General features: G+C 41.4%; 1 protein-coding gene across 1 annotated transcript; it reads left to right on the top strand.

Annotated features, from left to right (window-relative positions):
- Window positions 1–5,076: 5,076 nt before the first annotated feature.
- Window positions 5,077–14,571, top strand: GJA1 (gap junction protein alpha 1). The gene is made up of 2 exons (XM_005433915.3): window positions 5,077–5,456; window positions 11,505–14,571. The coding sequence occupies exon 2, from the start codon at window positions 11,521–11,523 to the stop codon at window positions 12,664–12,666; it is 1,146 nt and encodes a 381-aa protein (XP_005433972.1). The 5' UTR covers window positions 5,077–5,456; window positions 11,505–11,520; the 3' UTR covers window positions 12,667–14,571.
- Window positions 14,572–15,327: the final 756 nt, after the last annotated feature.

The following is a 15,327-nucleotide window of genomic DNA, read 5'->3' as shown; positions in this document are numbered from 1 at the left end:
GATTTTTGCAATTGAAATGGAAAATAAAATAAACAAAAAGCTTAGCTGACATTTAAGATCCAATATAATTCATGTTTATTTTCACTGTGTACAGAAGGTGGAGCCAAATTCATAAGGATCTGTGAACTCACAGTTCATTCTTTGAATGGTTTTCTAGTGTCTTTCTAGAGAGGCAGCTACCTCCGAGGAGATATTGATTGGGTTCAGTTACAATGTTGGGATAAATTCTTTTATGACCAACTTTTCTGGTGTTCAAGCTGTCTGTAGCAAGGTTTAGAAGTTCCTTGGCACAGCTGAAGAGCATCTGAGCCTCCATGTATTACCCTTCTCTCCTTCTGTCCATCAGCGAGACAGGAGTGAATTTTTATTTCTAAGTGTAGCATGGGGAAGTGAGCAAGCTGAGTATCACCGTGAAGAAGTTGTGGTGAGATCTGAGTTGTAAGAAGTGGCAGGCACCAACCAGCACAAAGAATAGAAAGGAAACAATCACCCCAGACTGTGAACACTGTATTTTCCTTCTCTGCGATCCTCATAAATTTTAAAATGAAACACACATTTAGCTGTTTTCACTGCTAGCTGATATTTCAAAGAGCAACTAGAGAATAGGACAGAATAATTTTGAACTTAAAGAATGGAGCCTGGCATTAGGAAATTTTGCTCCTGATCCTGGTTGTGCCATAAGCTGTCTATGACTCAGAAGAGCTGCTGATATTCTCCATGGCAAACTTTCCCATAAAAGAGGTTAATATAATGTAACTGGTACTACACTGATATTTATAAAACACTCTGAGCTTCTAGACAAATGACTGTGCAACAGTGCAAGATACTTCTGGAAAGTAGTGACCATTTGCTAGGCTGGGCTCTGATCTGATGGCATCTGTCAGAGACCTTCTCCACACTTTCATCTTCGGTGCTTCAGTCTTGATGTGTTTCCAGCGGGGCCTCTTTTAAAATAGCAGGTTTTTTTCTTTTGCAGGCAGATCAGTAAGAACAGAATCTATCTTACGCTGAGTAAGCTTCCTTTTCCCCTGGGGAATGCCTAGCTTTAATAGCCCCGTAAGAAATGAATCTGAGAGGCCAGTTTCAACAAGGAATGGCAAGTCTGCTCACTCAGAGACAGTCTTGTGATTATCCTACTTGTTATTATTACTATCCTTACGATTATCAGAAAATACTGTCTTATATGCTATGTATTGTGCCACTGAAGTGGGAACGGCTACGGCCTTGGGGGATGTCTATTGCCTTTAATTGCCTTTGCTTTGAACAAGCGATGACCCTATGGAACTGGGAAGGGGGGTGGGGGAAGGGGGGTGGAGGGTCGGGGGGGGGGTGGAGGGAGGCTTTGTTTTGTAGACCCTACGGTGCTGGGTGCAGCAGCTTCCAGTGGGCTCCAGCCCAGTCACTCCAGCTGAGAGAACATGCAAGCGCTGTGGTCAGCAACTTCAAAGCTGCGTTACATTTCTGCGTGATATAAATTCCTTAAACAAGCAAAAACCACTGGCTGCTTTAACAAAAAAAATCATTAGCCTGCACGTTTATGTGCTTAGGTAATCAAGAAATATCGCATTATTGTTCCTTGGACGTTCTGAGAAGCTTTACCTCAGTAGGGCATGTAACAGGGCCAGGAATTATTCACAAGTCTGTCTTTAAAGCCAAATGTGTGAGAAGGAATATCTGTGAAAACATGCCGAAGATTACGTGCCAACCAGGGATGTGGGTGACTGCACAGTGCCTTGAAAGGCACACAAGAAAATCTGCATGGCATGTGTATATTCATCTCACTTTAATGGGTCCATGGACTCCTCTCCCAAATTGCACAGAATGAGGACAGTGCTGTGCATGGGAATACTCGGAAGTGAATTTTACAAACAAATTGGAAAGAAGACACGCTATTTGTCTTAAGTGCTCCATAAATCACAGACATGCTTAACTGGGAGTAGACCATGAACCCCACTGGTATCAACGGGAAATTTTATAATGGTCAAAGGACTAGAGAACCTTCCAAATGAAATATTCACTAGGGCTTTCCTGGCAAATCAGGTTACTAATGTATTTTTGAGGGAGTGTTTGGAGACAATACAAGGAAAAAGTTTCTGTATAGAATTCTGTACTTGTATTCAGGTAATAAATAGAAAGAAAACAGTGTGCTGATTCCTGTATTAATCACGAATCTGTGTCAAAGGCTGGAAATACTAAATAATCCAATTTACAGTTCCCTTTGGTAAGTCTGTGGAAGAGCAGCAGTGGTACTATGGGCTCTGAACTAGTTCGCAGATTCAGCCAAGGATTCAGCAAAAAGTGTACAGAATTCCTGTGGAAGTCACCCTGATGTTCAGTCCCAGAGATGACTTGACAGAGCCTGGGCTCCAGTACTGCGTCTGGGTGGCAGTGTGAACGTGCCCTTACAGATTGTGCCAAACCAAAGACAAACAGGTTCTGGAGTCCTAGCATTGCTACACTGACAGATTGCTTCACAAAACAGCACTGTTTGCTCCCAAAGGCAAAATGTCAATGGATGGCAATATAGGTCCCTGAGAGCTCTGGGCCCCAAAGTCTTCATTTCTATCATGTAAAAGGAGTCTGCATTCCATGATACAAGGCTTCAAACCTATGATCTTCTTACCCGTCTCCTGGTCCGTAATTAAGAACAGACTTGCAAATATCTGGGGTCTGACACCCCTGTGCTTTCCTGTTGAACACAACTTCAGCTGAGGAGGGGTTGTGTGTGAAGACATTTGTTCCATCTGAAAAGCTTATTTCCATTGTGATGCAAATGAATGTGAGTCTTTCTGGTAACCTTGTGAAATGCTAGATCATTGCATCATCTAAAGCTAAAAATGTTCTGGTAATAGGCTGTGAAACGTGATCATGGAGACTATGCCCAAACTCTAAGAGACATTTCCAAGGCATTTTTATCAGAACTAATAGTAATTCTTCCTAATTCTGCAGAGTATCACGGTGGAGACTTGAAATACTTTCCCTTTTCATGTGGATAATGCCGTAGCAAAGCAAAAAAAAAATGTTACGCTTATTATTGCTGCAAAATTATTCTTCTTTTGTTACTAACATACACATTTTAGTTACCCGAAGTGCATTTTAAGAGTGTTGGGCTTCTTATGAATACCATTTGTTTATTTAAGTGGAGAAATACTTCTCGGTCTTTCTTTTGAAAACAGAATGTTTTAAATATTGCAAAGCCTATATGGGAAGATACATGGAAAAATGCAAGATCAGGCAAGCTGAACCGTGATCCTGCCAGCTTTGACAGGGAACGATAGCGTTGTATTCTAACATGCTATAAATCAAGGTTTTTTTCAGGGCATAATTCTGCTTTCCTAAAGGTCAACTTTTTCAGCACCAACATATATGACATCCTAGATCCTGTCATTGTCTCAGCATTGGCACACACGTAGCCATGTTGGTGGAGTTTTGTACTTTGCTCTAGAATAACCAGTGTTTTATGGGGCAGTACCGGGAGCATTATATGCCCTCTGTTCACTCTCTAGACCATAGTCACGAAGGCAGCAAAACGCTATGGTTTTTATATTACAATTTTTTCATTCTCAGGAAGAAGGTCCCACAGCCTGGTAAGCACAAAGCTCTATTTCTCCCTTACTGTGAAGAGAAAAAAACAACCTTAAAACAATGCTCAGAGAACATGAATAAAAGGTTTATTTCTGCCATATGGCTTGGACAACTGCAAAAACTGAAAAAAGCTGTCAAAACTAACAGTCAGTGTCAAAGGAAAGGGGGCAAGCTTGGGAAATAGGCAGCCATCTCCCGTCTGCAGCTGGGGGAAGAGGAATGGAAGGTGTGCAGCTGTAGTGTACTAGCTCTTTTCCTCGAACAGGAGGCACTGTGGTCTGCTACAAAGAGCTCCAAAGGCAGAACCAGGACCGTGAGTTTCTTTCCCGGCATCAAAGCTCCCTGCTGAGTGTCTTTCTACGAAGATCTTGTCTTAGTTCTCTTCTCTGGAGAGTTTTGGGTGAAAAGCAGTAGGTAAGGGCTGTGGAAAATAAGCAGTAATACCTAGGTTGTGTTGTAAAGTGTAGCATTCATTATTTCAAGAAGAAACTGCAGAGAGGACCTTTATTTGGGAACCTCTCAATGGCCATTACTGAATCTCTCCCATCCTATAAAGAGCAAAACCTGCTCATCCACACTACTGAGCTCAGAAATAGCCCATGAGAATAACAGGAATTGAAACCCAAAAGTCTGGTACAACCCAAAATGTCAAACTTCACTGAGAACTATCTAACCACTAACACTTCTAGAGAAGCTCTTAAGCAGTCCCACAGAGGAGCTAATACCCCATGACACAATTCCTAATGCAGTTTGGACTTCATGTGTGAGAAGCTTAACATAGGCAGAGAAATAAATTAATCTGTGTTCTGCAGAGGAGGCATTTTTCAAGGGGCGTTTAACCAGGCACTGGTCAGGAGCTAAGCCAAATTAGTTTTCTTCTAATTGAATAGATCAGTTTTGGAACATGCTTTTAGTCTGTAAAATGCGCTCAGAAATTATCGGGAGCATTGCTTCTTACTATTGAAGACTGATTCTCTGTACTATGCTTTATTTTCTGAAGTTTCCTGGAAAGAGTTTCCTGGAATGTGAGATCATTTCTTCATTTCTCCCATAGGATGGACACGGGCAAACACACACACAGAAATAATAATTAAAAAAAAAGAGTGATGGGTATCTCTTGTAGAAACAAACAGGCTGCTTCTGGTGTGTACTTTCATGTGTGCACGTAAAGGAAGCTGACCTAAGTAAACAAAGCTGTGCTGACAACAAAAAGCAGAGAGGGCTTGAAAGGGCATCCCTCCTACGTGGTGGCGAGGAGGGAACGGAGACAGCCCCTACGTCCGGGAGGTTCATGCTGGTTACCCATTTCACGCGTTTTTCCCTTTCCCTGTAGCGAAACTCCCGGTGCACAGCAGAGCGCTAAGTTGTTTCATCTGTCCCGGGCAAGCCCGGGTCTGGATACCGTGCCACCCAGGTGCCGCCAGTGACCGGGGCGGGGGCGGGGGGTGCTGACTGCCCTTATATTTGTTTTGTTACATCAGCAAGAGTGGACTTTCATGCCTTCGCTCGCTCCTTTTCCTCGGGCTGGTTTTTGCTGCGCCTTCAGTTCTTTCCCTCCTCCCCCACCTTCCTCCTCTCCATTAGCAGCGCGCCCCTCCCCCTGGCTGCCACCCCTCCCTCTCCCCTCCTCTCTCGCAGTCAGAGGCTTGAAAACTTGTTAAAAGCTCTCCCAGTGTTCCAAGTTAGAAAAAACTTTTACGAGGTATCAGCACTTTTCTTTCATTAGTGGGGAAGGAAGGATGAAAAATACAAAACAGCAGTAGACTTTTAAACTTTAAATAGGCAGGTCTGAGTGCCTGAACGTGCTCTTCCATTTTACTTCAATCCTCCAAAGAAGTGTTCTGATCCAGTTTCACTGCTGATCAGCAAGGGTAAGTTGAAAGTTTTCCTTTTTCATCTTTTAGTGTATCACTTTTTTTGCCACACTTTTTTTTTTTCCTCCACCCTAAGAATTCCGTGTTATTGTGCTGATGGTTGAACTTGTTTAAAAATACACATCTATAGAAGTGTAAGTTCTCTTAAAGTGTTACTTTCAAACTTGTAGGAATTCCTTGCTTTCTTTCGTCCCGTTTCTCTACATTTCTTCCAACATTACACTTTTATAACTTTTAACCTTGTTCCATTGGAGAAGCTGCGGTGGAGTTGTAACTGCAGGGCTAAGTTGCAGACTTGTTGCTGGTGTTTGGGTGAAATCGCTCCTCTGTGCCCCAGACTAAATGAGCTCCTGTAAAGAAAAACTCGAGGTGTGCTTTGGTCCTCCTCTCTTGTACAGAAATTGCATCAGAAGTCAGTAACAGGGAGACCTTGTCCCCAGTGCGTCCCATTTTTGCCCCACATATCTTGCTTTCATGTGGAAATCCTCATTGATGCCTAATAGTTTGTGCAGAGCAAGGTTCTTAATTAGGTGCTTTGTTAAATGCTGCAGCTACTAAAGTGGTGACTTTCACGTGGTCTTCCAGATAAGTTTTCCCCTTTTCTTTTAAAATAGATGTGATAAAACCCAGACGTGGGTTACGGATTTTTAACCTGGTTTGTATATAGTTACTCTGTTTTAGCAACCTCGGTGAGGGATTTTAGAGCAGGAATGTGAGATAGCACGCTATGCCTTACCACGTTGGCAATGTCTGTGAAAGTCTTGGGTAGATATAAATGAAAGTTGTCTAGGAAGAACCGTGCAAGAATATCCACAATATGTGTCATAATCCCAATGTGACGCATTCCCTTTATATTACCTTGAAGGCTCAAATGCTTAAATGCAGAGAAAAAATGCTTCTTGAGCAGCATCTCTTGGAGAACTAAAAAGCTTTTTACATTGCAAGACTTGGAGTGGTTCTTTACAGCAGTTGTTGCCTGCTGCTTGCCATTAGTTAAAGAGCAACAGGGGAAGGCAGGAAAAAGAGCCTTCAGCTGAAAGACAAAACACAGTCCATCTTATTGAGTAACACGTTCCTCCTCTTAAATCAGAATATCGTGTGCTTATGCGTGTCCTCACATTTTGCTTTGAGATAACCAGCGAGCGTATTTTGTCTGAGGAGTTCCTTGTGGTGGTTGTGTGTGAGATTTATGATAAACCCCCTGGTAATGGGGACAAAAATGAGCTACGGGCACCTTGTGCCTGACTTCTGTGTGCGTGCGTGTGTGTGCATAGGGAGCAAGTTGGAGAACTTGCGTGAAGCTTTCATCCTGCCATTTTTAACATCTGGACAGCACACTACAGTACAGAATTTAAGCCTCTAGTCTTTGGGATGTTTACTGAAGTGTTTCCTTCAGAAACTTCAAAGCCAAACACTGGCACTGACCCATGATACCTAAGGAGCATACAAATGGGAGAAGGGTGAACAGCAGGCTGAGTTCAGGAAAGGGGAGAGAGGGACACAAGGAGTTCGACTCGCCACATAAATCTGAATGCTTATACACTCGGGAGCGCAAACAGATTCAACGCTGTAAAGTTATCTAAGCTCTCATATTATGCAAGCCTGAAAGATTAGTTTTATTTGTCTCCGAAATGAACATCGGTTTAGGCCAAGGATTCCTGTGGGCACGAGGAAGGTTAGATGACATTGAGCAATGTATCTCTTTCATCAGATACGTTGCGCTCTTTTTTTTTTTTTTTTTTTTTTTTTTTTTTTTTTTTTTCCCCTTGTGTCTGGTATTCCCTCCCCATGCTACCCACTGAATTTATCTCATGTGGAGGCTGTTGTTTATACCACACGTATGTTTTAGAAATCCAGATTTCAAAATCCACAACCAGGAGCATCAGAGGGCCCGGGCCCCCTCAGGGAATTCAACATTTCTTCTCTTAATTCCGAAGTGAGTCAGGAGAGAAGGGATGAATCTGGGCAGTGATACAGAGGGTAGACCTGACTTGTACAGCTAGAGAACGTCCAAGAAAGTGTTTACAGTTGCTTTTGTAACTATGCTTTACAACTAATTTAGGTGGAGAGGGTACAGCACAGGAGAGGCAGGGGCTGTGGGGTAGGTCCGCTGATGGCTGGCCGCCTGCAGTACTAGCAGATAACAAAAAGAACACACAGTTGTGACACTTTAAATTGTTAATGCAACCATTTAGTGCGTAATCTTTGTCCGGTGGATGAAATGAACTGAAGTTCATCTGCAGACTGACAAACGAGCTACACCTTCCCAGGGGAATGTCTGGAAGACATTTGCTGATTTTTTTGTAACATTTCAGGAAACTAGCCTTCCCTGTTCCAACTCATCCAAATCCCATCAGCTGTACATCTTAGCTGCTTTTTCTGCAGTACTGGTTGCTTTGGGGAAATGCTCAAGCTGATTGGTGTTCAGGGTCCAGAATCTTCTCTTTTGCTGGCTGTTAATGTGTGTGGGAGCACACATAAAAAGGTAGGAAAGGTTGGAAAACCAAAACTTTGGCCTGTTTCCCAACTGCTTCAGCTGCACAATCCCATTTTAGATCCCACTCTAACCCTTACTGTTCTTCCATCCGCTAGCATGTGACCTCCTAACACTGTAGTCAGACCTGGGCATGTTACCACAGCACTGAGTTTGCATTATTCTTCATGGAAAATATGAACCAGATGACATGATGAATGCTGTCCATAAAAAATAGTTCTAGAATTTCTTAATTGTGGCTTACAAATCAAATTTCTTATGTATGTGGTCATCCAAAATCCATGCAGATGAATACTGTCATATCTCCTGCTGCTCTGTGGGGTTTTTTCCTATCTTTATCCACACACAGTAGGACCTGGAAGAAATCTGTATTTTAAAGGGTTTACTAGGCCGGCATTAGTCTGTCTCAGATAAAGGTTATAATCCTGTAAAGCAATAATCAGTAAGAACTTCTGAAACACATACTCATCATCAGACATATCCCTAAGCTTCTGAAGTACCGAAATTGTATCAATTGATCAGGTCAACCTGTGCCGTGCAGTGGACTCACTTAAGGTGTTTGGGAGTGTTAAAAGAAGCTTAAGTTCAGAATGCTGAAGAACTATTTTTAAAGGTTATCTGCCATCCATTTCAAACTATTTACAAAGCTAGACTACTTAAATGACTGTTTGACACAAAACCTTGGTTTATACCTAGTAAAACAGATACTGTAATCAGTTAATAAAAATGGTTGTTCAGTGCCCTGAAAATAAACACGTTAGATCCGATGAATGAATTTTCTTTTCAACAAAACAGAGTACTGTGTTTCATAAAGCAATAGAATCCACTTAAGCAAGGAATAATATATTTGTGCCACCACAAGGTTATCTGATCAACAGTACAATGTTTTGAATTGATGTGGGCTTTTTTTTATTACTGGCAAAGGCTAGCGTGTAACTGATCTCTTTTAAAAAAAAGTTGCTTTTCAAAACTATGTATGAGTAATTCAAGCATGGAACGTTTCCTCCTAGAGTTTATATTGCCAGAGGACAGAAATGAAACTTAGCAATTTTGCATGCTGAAGCAAATCAAAAAATAGGTAGTAAATTCTCAAAATATTGCAGGTGTGGGATTAAGTAGGTCAAACCTGAAGTAAATCACATTGCATTAATGGACCAGAGTGGAGTGTAATTAAAAAACAAACAACACATAACTGCCTAGAAATAACACGTCCTCTGTTTTCTTAATCAAACTCTCAATCTGAAATAACATTTAGACAGTAAAAAAATATGTTGAGTCTGAGGAAAGTCTGTTAATGCAGTAGTTTCGAATCATCGGAAAGCTGACTAATTAAATCAAGAAGCTGTTACTTGAAAAAGGCTCCTTCTGTCCACTGCCGCTTCCAGGACATGGAGCAAATAGCTTGCCTTTAAAACAAACTTCACGTGTTGTATAGTTACAGGCTGTTCTCTGTTTTAACAATCCCAGCCTAAGGAGAAACATGGTCACATTTCATTTCAGCCTTTCCAGACCTCTGTGCTTGTGTGCCTGACTTCTCTGCCACTCCGAGCCCAGAAAGGCAAACCAGCCTTTCCTGGGAAGGACTAAAGCTGAGGAAAGCTGAAGGGATGTGCCGGAGAGAAACACGCTGTGTACTTGCCTCCTCCCAGTGGAGGCTTCCAGGTTTAAGTCTGAAGCAGGCTGGCCCTTTGATGGCCCTTCATTCATGTGAAGAACTAATTACAGGAGGAAGGGTCTGTGCGGCAGTAGGTAGACTTCAGAGCAAGTTGACTAAGTGGACTGCGGAAATGGCCCTGGGATGTTTTTCAGGGGTTCAAAGACAATTGGCATCGCGGAGCTATCGGAGCGGAGCGAGTACTTCAAATGCTTGTCTGCCATTACTCTCTCAGACTCTTTCCGATGGCAGGACCAGTGTGTTTGCATTTGGCATCCATTGTTAAGCCTGATTTTGCCAGACATAATAATCTTGTGTTTCCAGTGACTCACTGCTTCTTGAAAGTAAATCTCCTTGGTGCTAAAATTTCCAATTTAATGAATTATCCAAAAAGGGCTTTTCCTATAAATGACCTTCACTGGGGAATATATCCATGATGTGACGGGGAGGAAATCGTTTGGGCATTATCAAAACTATTAATACCAGGAAGGGATTACTCAGCATGCGTGGAACAAATACCTATACCCAGCAGTATCTACTTTAAAAGGGAAACTTTGTCATTATTTTTCTTTCAAGTGCCTGATTTCACATACTTGTTCATGGGGGGTCAAGTTAAAAATGTTAAGTTCTTATGCAGAGAAGATTACCATTCCTCAGTTGATAAAATCCCTATAACAAACTCTGTTTTTTCCCTAGGAATCTAGAGCATCAAATAAACAATTTCATTTCTTTTATGTCATCCTGTGTATTTCCAGATATCCCCGAGAAGCCGCCTGTGTCCCAGAAATGCGCACTTTAAAACTCAAGTGGAGAGAGACAATTTAAACTTGCAGTGTTCAACACTTGGAATGCAAACTGCGTGCCAGGAATTGCCTTAAAAACAGAAAGAGTTCATTTACCTTTTTTTTTCTTGCTAAATCTTTTTCCCTTTCAGAACTAAGTGAAGGAATTTAAATACAAAAAGATGCAAATACAAAGCTGAAATTACAGTGAATTAAGCAAGCCACAGATAAACAGGAAACCAGTTACCAATATGGTAACATGAGCTCAGCTGTGCTTCGTGTATTTACTATTTTTGATTCCTTCATAAAACTATAGGCGAAGAATGCTAAATTTGATCTTTGTGCGGCAAATACTAATGTATAAACTTTATGTAGATAGCAAGTTTTTTCTGAAGGTGATTGTAGTATAAACTTGACAGCATTAGGAACTATACTCTTAAATGTATTACAATGTAGCCATGTGCAAGAGCTCAGTTTAATGTTGCTGTCGGAAAAACAGCACATATTTTGCAATGGTAGAATTTTAGGTGTCCAACCCTAACATAACTTAGTATAATCTTTTGTATTTGGGTTATACTGTGGTTTGCTTTCTTACTGTCCTAGAGACTGAACATAAAGGCTACCGTGAATGATCCATGCTGAAAGAGAGAAGTCTTTCATGTATTCCTGGCACATGCAGGCAGCGCTACTACATGCTCCCACGCCCTGCTCCAGCAGTGTGTCATGGCTGTCTTCTGCCTGAGGCAGGTGTAGATCCCTGGAACTGAGGCTGCCACCGAGGAAGCCCAGACAACCACAATGGCAACTAAGGGTTGTCATAGACTTCTTGAAAACTGGAGTGAAATTAGAAACCTCTTTCTTTATTGTGCTCTGAGACATTATGCGTTACTTTCTCTTTTCAGTTTCCCTGATTTCCCACCCCACCTGCAGACTAACTAAAACTCTGGTTTCTCATCAGAACATGTAAAACACATGAATTAAAACAAAGCTGACATTGCTACTCTTTTAGCATCGATCTGTGATTCAGTGTTTCAAAGGTATTGAAGTTCTGTCTTAATCATCGCTTTTTTCTTTTTTTTCTTTTTTTTTTTTTTTTCCTTTGTGTCCTTCTTTAGCCAGCATCCTGTGAAGATGGGTGATTGGAGCGCCTTGGGAAAACTTCTTGACAAGGTCCAAGCCTATTCTACTGCAGGAGGGAAAGTGTGGCTGTCTGTCCTCTTTATTTTCCGAATCTTGCTATTGGGGACAGCAGTTGAATCTGCTTGGGGAGATGAACAGTCTGCCTTCCGGTGCAACACTCAACAGCCTGGTTGCGAGAATGTCTGCTATGACAAGTCCTTCCCCATCTCCCATGTACGCTTCTGGGTTCTGCAGATCATATTTGTGTCTGTACCTACCCTTTTGTACCTGGCACATGTGTTCTACGTAATGAGGAAGGAAGAGAAGCTGAACAAAAGAGAAGAAGAACTCAAGGTGGTCCAAAATGATGGTGTGAATGTGGATATGCACCTCAAGCAAATAGAAATTAAGAAATTCAAGTATGGGATCGAAGAGCATGGCAAAGTGAAGATGCGCGGGGGACTGCTCCGTACTTACATCATCAGCATCCTGTTTAAATCTGTCTTTGAGGTGGCTTTCTTGCTGATACAGTGGTACATCTATGGGTTTAGCCTGAACGCCATCTACACCTGTGAGCGAGACCCATGCCCACACAGAGTGGACTGTTTCCTCTCCCGTCCAACTGAGAAAACCATCTTCATCCTCTTCATGCTGGTTGTGTCCTTGGTGTCTCTTGCCTTGAATATCATCGAGCTTTTCTACGTGTTCTTCAAGGGTGTCAAGGATCGTGTGAAAGGGAAAACCGACCCCTACTCCCACAGCGGTGCCATGAGCCCTTCCAAGGACTGTGGCTCCCCCAAATATGCTTATTACAATGGCTGCTCCTCACCAACCGCCCCCTTGTCTCCCATGTCTCCCCCAGGGTACAAGCTCGTTACTGGAGACAGGAACAATTCCTCCTGTCGTAACTACAATAAGCAAGCCAGTGAGCAAAACTGGGCCAACTACAGCGCAGAGCAAAACAGAATGGGGCAGGCTGGCAGCACCATCTCCAACTCTCACGCCCAGCCCTTCGACTTCTCCGATGAGCACCAGAACACTAAAAAACTGGCATCGGGACACGAGCTGCAACCCCTCACCATTGTGGACCAGAGGCCTCCCAGCAGAGCCAGCAGCCGAGCCAGCAGCAGGCCTCGACCCGACGACCTGGAGATCTAAGCTTCTAGCTGCAGTACTTGCTCAACTATGAAACGACGTGCATTGGAAGATGCAGTCAGTGCTGATCTTATTCCAGTGGAGGTGGTACTTAACAGTCTCAAGCAGGAGATTTTAAAAATCATAAAAACAAACAAGCAAACAAACTTTTAAAATATTTGCTGGTTTTTGGGGGATGTGGGGTTGGTGTGGGGTGGTACAGTACACATTGGTATTTAATGTAGCTGGTTTAAAGAATTTAAATACTAAAAAAAAAAAAAGGAAAAAGATAGGTAGTCAGTACTAAGGTAGGGGGTTGTTTTTCTAGAAAGGCTGTAAATATCTGAGTGTATGTGTGTACTATCATGTTTGTTTCTAAAGAATCTTCTGTAATACTAAAACCCAATAACAACTGAACTCATATTTGTCAGGGTGAAGTGTTGCCTGAAGATGAAAACATTTTTCCTATTCAACAAGCAAAAAAATCCAGGCTTGCCTCTGATCATTTCCCTGTCAAGAACATTCCATTCTTAGAAAGTGCACTTTGAAGGTAAACTTTCATGCGTGGTCCTCCAGGTTGTCAAAAGGCTCCTGTAAGGACAATCTACAGCCTCTGAATCACTCGACTCAAATTTCAGATATGGCCCACCAAGAAATACTTTGGTCACCTGCTTTTCCAGCCCTTCACGCAGGTAGATTTTGTGATGTGCGTAAGTGGGATGGGTCCACACTCATAGAACTGGCAAACACGCTCTCTTGCCCACAGCGATATTTGTGTCCTGCTGCTCACGTACAGTCTTAATTAGCATCATCTAAAACCCAGTTTGCTGTCACTTGCAGATTTAAGCATGAGACAGGCAAGCAACTGCCTTTAGTGAATTTCATCACACCTTTATGTGTATATTAAGGGTGTGCGTGTGTGTGGACGTGGAGGTAAAAGTATACACAGAACACCCTCAGAAGCATACATTGAGAAATAAACGCACACATATTACTTGCAGTTGACACTTTCTCTTGGATATTTGAAGGTGTGGGCCACTATGGTGTTTACATTCTCTGAATCCTTCAATGCAAGTGAAGCACATGTCATATTTTTTTTTTAATTCTATAGAATAATTTCCATGTATCCTAAATGGATGCTTTTTTTAAAAATAAAAAATTGAAAGGGTCTAATCCTGGATGTCTTGGTCTGGAAAACCTCTCTTTTAAGCCAGTGGGAGTTTTGCCTGAACGAAGGCTACAGGATCAAGCCCAAGATGTAGCGAACCATGTTCTTGCTGGCATGAATGATTTTCTTTTTGTAGAAGTTAGGGGTGGAAAAGACCCATTAGGTCATCTAGCCAATCTCCCTGATAGGTAATAATGATGCTTGAATGATAGAAGATGTAGTACTGTAAGCAAGCTTTAGTCTTTTATGTGAGAAACTTAGAAAAAATGCTTTGTGCTGGATTAATAATAAAAATGCCTACATGACTTTTGCAGTAACTGGTATTTTTCTTGTTCTAAATACTCACATTTACTGAACTGTAATGTCCACTCTGAGTTTGACAGTTAGGTCTTTCTAGATGACTCTAGCAACTTTAGTGTTTACACGTAGGTTTTGTCTGAAATGCAAGTGAAGTTGAAAGGATTTTTAAAGAGTACAATTCTAGCTAATTTATTTGAAATATATGCTAAAGAAATCTACCAGTTTCTTCAAATGCATAGCCTTTTAGCTGAACACAGGTTGACCAAGGAAATGCATAGCTTGGTTTCATTTTGCAGCAACACAGATAAATTGTTTCATTTAATACATTATATTAATTTGTTTGACATTCCATGTTAAACTGCTGTTGTGTTCAACTTCATTGCATGTATGCAGCCATAGTCCATTGGATCGTGTTGTCTGGAGAACGTTAGTCAATAAAGTCTTAATTTAGTATAAATATATTTTTTAATTGTCTTTTACTGTTTTATATGTCCATATACCTTTTGTCTCAGTCTTATTGTTATAATACAAACTCATTCCTTCCCTCTCATTTTTTTTTTCCCAGTCACTGCATTTCAGCAGTATTCTTGATTTAATCCATCTGGGTTTACTTTGAACTGAAATTTGCGGGACCAGATTGAGATACTCTCACAACACTGGAAAAAACAAGCATCGTTTGTGCCACTCCTGGAACGAAGTCATACCCAGCATGAACTACTGTAATTAAAATTTTCCCATGAGCCTCAGAATATACATATTTATTTCCAAACTATTATTAAAAAGGTAGTAGTAAGATACTATCACCTACTATTTCAAGCAATTTTTGTATATGGCCTAGATTCAACATTTTGAAATTGTTGCCTCTAGTTTACATTTCTCCATGTCATCAAATTGCTTGATTGACATTTCAATTTCTGGAATTAAATCTCATTCTTTCAAAGTCAATGGGAGAAAGGTACTGACTTTGATAAGGCTGGGATTTAATGTACTGTCTACTGCTTCACCATTTAGGTCCCTGTCACTGATGAAGGCACGTAGTGCTTGGCTTTCCATCATTGGACTCTAAAGGAAGGATGGTTCAACTCCTTTTTTTTTACCTGAAAGATCAAAATACAATGGTCATGCAGTTATGATATAGCTTTCTGTTTTCAAATTTGCTTGCCAATTTGTCCAAATTGTTTCCACTGCTATTAGTAAAGAAGGGGAAAAATAAGCAG

This window comes from Falco cherrug, chromosome 6, assembly GCF_023634085.1.
Source record: "Falco cherrug isolate bFalChe1 chromosome 6, bFalChe1.pri, whole genome shotgun sequence".
Taxonomy (NCBI): Eukaryota; Metazoa; Chordata; class Aves; order Falconiformes; family Falconidae; genus Falco; species Falco cherrug.
Note: the sequence above shows the minus strand (reverse complement) of the source record. Positions and strands in the feature narration are given on the sequence as shown.

Excerpts from the sequence above, each read along its gene's own strand:
- GJA1 (XM_005433915.3), top strand. The coding sequence starts at position 11,521 with ATGGGTGATTGGAGCGCCTTGGGAAAACTTCTTGACAAGGTCCAAGCC.